Below are 3,737 nucleotides of genomic sequence, written 5' to 3'. Positions count from 1 at the left end.
AAACAGCCAACATTTTTCATTTCACTGAAATTGATTTTCAACATGGTCTTGATATAATTCGTGATATGAGGTAACTGGATTCTCAAGGTATACTACATCGGAATTTGAAGTCACAAATCTGTTCTTGGCAGAGGACCTGACTGTGAAGATCACAGATTTTGAGGTAGCTTGTTTTGAGTCGGAGTGATATTGTTTAAGGAGTGATGATATTGAAATTTCTCGCTGGATGACATTGAAATGTTTAGTAATAAGCCTTGTTAAAGACTCTTGTAGATCCCTTGTTGCAGCTGATTAGACTTTGGATAGTCCAAAGTAACAACACAGTTTCTGTTTGCCCAGATGTGTAACTCTCCTCTCATTGTCTTCCATACTGCCTTCTTCCCATTCTGCAACTTTGTAATCCTCAGGAGTCAGAACAATTGTCTTGAGAAGATGACTAAAGGTTCCCCCAAGCCTTGCAAAATCATTTGCATACAGATTCGAAATCAGAAACAACTGTACATTAAAGCTTCTATTGCCTCCTTTAAGCACTTTAAAAGATCACTTGATGTCTTTTCTGAGCGAATATGCGATCATCTTCTTCATCGACTGAATTGCCATGATGCATAACAGACTCTCCAGATATTACAGCTGCACCTATGAACTATAGCTGAAGACTACCAAGCCTATTCTCCAAAAGCTGATTTTCATCCTCAATGTCAATCGTGTTCTTCTGATCGTTCAATTCGGCTTGTATTTCCATAGCTTGTTGGACACCTCACGCTCTTTAATTGCCACTTATAATTCTGCCATACTCCAGGGAAGTTCCGCAGCCTCCTCTTTCGATCAAACTACTATTGCCATTGTGACCTCTGCGCGAGGAAGAAAACACCCTCTGATGCTCCTCTTTACGATGACGGGGATTCTATCACACTGCTATTTAAAAGGAATGAACATGATCCCCATGTATCAGCTTGAAGATACACTCCCAGGTAACAAAGGTGATCGGCAATGCTGTTTCCAGAAACAGATCTGCTACCAGTGGGATCTTCCCTCAGAGCCATCACAAAAACGAGTCTGTAAAAAAAAATGGTAACTAGATAGAAAAGCCACCCTTGCCGAATTTTCCTACGCCCCCAAATTAGCTCTCTCTGAAATAGCCAACTAATGACTGTGTCATGTAAGTAGAAGAGAATGTAGGCCTTCTGTTCAAGGACAGTTTTCTCACTTACTTGGCTGATCTGGCTATCATCCAGAACATGCCACAAGCCCCTGGCTATTCGAACAAAATAGTAATAGTGTCCAAAGTAGTACCAAACTGAATCTTCTTGTCTATCTTTTTCCCCCCGTAACCTCCCAAGCTGCCAAAGCTCTTGAGTTGTAAGGTCAGAATATGAGGTGACAAAAACTATGAACCGCTTCAAAGCTCGGACTTTTGTGTTGCATTTTCCACATTGATACTTGTTGTCTCCATCCAAAATCTCAATAGCTGTGAAATATGCTAAAGCTTTCTGTAAAGATTCTGCTATGGCAACATCAAGACTTAAGTCCAAGAAGGGATCATAAGTATTTGAACAATGTGACATTAGTACACTTCACCTGGCTTCTAAGATGTCCACCAAACAGTTGTTGGATGAGGCTTTCCTGAAAAGTTTTAGAACCACCACCAAGGTTCTTGATAGGGCAGCATTTGTGCAATGCCTCAATCAAATTCCTCATATATTCATGAGCATCCTCTTGACGCCACATTCGAAATGACTGTGAAATGCATTGCAGATTCTTGACAAGGTAAGTTGGAGAGAAGCTGCTCCCTGAAGCAGCAAATGCCTTCTTTACATGAATTTCTAATGCATACATAGCACAAAATCCTAATGTACTTTTATGTAGACCACTCTGAAGATATGTCACAAGAGGTGCTGTATATGTTAAGCATTGCAACACAAAGTTGCGAAAGCATATATTGCCAAAATTTGTCAAACCTGCCCCGATTTTTGGCACACCAGATTTTGCATACATGTCAACCAGAGCATTATTGATTAATTCCTCTTGCTCCAAACCCTCTTCCACATAGAACAAAAGTATAAACACAACAACTAAATATGTACAAAGTATCAAATCCCACACACAACTTTTGGGTGGATTTCACACCTCAAATGCGCAGCAATACGACAACGTCAAAAGGATGACAGTAGGCTCCCTAAATGGGCATGGAATGCTAGCACATGTCTACAAAAAACGTGGAAAACTAAAGTGCTTTCAACAGGATGGGTTCTGGATATGAGAAAATGGTTTAAAGGGTGGGGAGTGGATAGATATCTAGATATGGCATCTAAAGATATATGCATGGACACATTTTAATCAAACCTCTTATGAGCGTATCAAAGAAAACATCAAAGAAAGGGAGCAAATGGCATACTTGCTTATTACAATATACATATCTATTCTTCATGTTGGGAATCCTACATGCAGGCAGAGGCACACACGTAGCCATAAATAGCCAACCCGCTCTTAGTGGTATTTAGACTGAGTATTGCACGACTTCAAACTCGATCACACAGTTTATTTAGACAGAGTATTGCACGACTTCAAACTCGATCACACAGTTTATTGATCGAGACAGGTGGATGGAGCGGACAAGCAAGAGAGACGAGGTTATGCAAGCTGTGTAGACTACAAAGTGTAGAATCAGAGGAGCAGACGATTATGACATGCCCAGCATATGCACATATACGGGCTGACTTTGATATCCCTTTACAGGGGCCACTTCACCAATTTTTGACCACTACTCCTATATTGAGGTTAGGGGCTCTCATCACCCGCATGTTATGCTTTCAGGAGAACCATGCTACATAGATCGTTCTTTCATCGTAGCTACCCCTTTCCTACCATGGGGAAGGAGAATCATTGTATGTTTGGAAAGGTCCCATGGGTCATAATTTGGCCTTCCGTGGGACGATAATAAACTACTCTACTACTCTATTCTCTCTCTCTCTCTCTCTCTCTCTCTCTCTCTACCCTAGAACACATTAGTTAACTCCTAAAATCCCATTACATGCACTAGTGTTACAAATGATTTCCTTAATGCAATGTGAGTTTGCAATTGTCAAGTGCCTGCCGCTTTTGTGAAAATTATACAATGCATGTAAAAGTTGTAAATCATGGACTTTAATTATGCATGTGTACACAACGCATTATAATTAACTATATTGAATTGAAATAAGGCCTCTTGCTATGCATGTTGATACCTAACCTGTTAAACTAAAGTGCCATGTGGTTTGCATTACATGTGTATACATGTATAATTGTCTTTATTATGGAAAAAGAAAATTGTGTGTAAGTTTGGGACATCAAGATTGATCACTATTATAAACCTACATGTGCATTACATAAAATTCACATACATCCATAAAATTCCTAATTCCTCATCACACTTTCACTATTATTGTGGCCCTCAAGTTATTCAACAAGTTGATGGTATTTGCACATAGCACAATATGCCTTAGTTGTATTTTAGTGCTCTAATTTTTTATATTTTGAAGTGAGAACTTGTCAAATGCCTTCTACTAACACATGAACTCATAGAAACAAGAATACCTAACTTAATATTGTAAAGGAACACTTAGTTAGCATTAATATATCAAGTTGCATCACTATATTAAGCTGACTTCATGAAGATAATGCCTATGATATTTTCCAACAAATATCACTATTCCAAGTTGGTCATCTTCATACAAAAATATTTTCTTTATGCACTCAAG

At 39.0% G+C, this 3,737-nt stretch overlaps 1 protein-coding gene across 1 annotated transcript; it reads right to left on the bottom strand.

Moving 5' to 3' along the window:
• Positions 1-257: 257 nt before the first annotated feature.
• LOC148021284 (ubiquitin carboxyl-terminal hydrolase 23-like) lies at positions 258-1,995 on the bottom strand. The gene is made up of 3 exons (XM_087698233.1): positions 1,579-1,995; positions 1,212-1,490; positions 258-386 (listed from the first exon to the last, which is right to left on the bottom strand). Exons 1-3 carry the CDS (start codon positions 1,993-1,995, stop codon positions 258-260), a joined length of 825 nt encoding a protein of 274 aa, XP_087554359.1.
• Between the last annotated feature and the right edge of the window lie 1,742 nt (positions 1,996-3,737).

The sequence above is a fragment of the Lygodium microphyllum genome, chromosome 18 (assembly GCF_053477565.2).
Source record: "Lygodium microphyllum isolate KBCC chromosome 18, Lygodium_microphyllum_v1.1.10, whole genome shotgun sequence".
Lineage (NCBI taxonomy): Eukaryota > Viridiplantae > Streptophyta > Polypodiopsida > Schizaeales > Lygodiaceae > Lygodium > Lygodium microphyllum.
The sequence above is the reverse complement of the archived record's forward strand: the minus strand, read 5'-3'. Positions and strand labels throughout refer to the sequence as shown.

Coding starts and splice junctions, on each gene's coding strand:
- LOC148021284 (XM_087698233.1), bottom strand. CDS start 1,995: ATGTATGCAAAATCTGGTGTGCCAAAAATCGGGGCAGGTTTGACAAAT. Junction 1,491..1,578: donor GTGGACATCTTAGAAGCCAG/GTGAAGTGTACT, acceptor GAATCTTTACAG/AAAGCTTTAGCATATTTCAC. Junction 387..1,211: donor ATGATAGCCAGATCAGCCAA/GTAAGTGAGAAA, acceptor ACAAAGTTGCAG/AATGGGAAGAAGGCAGTATG.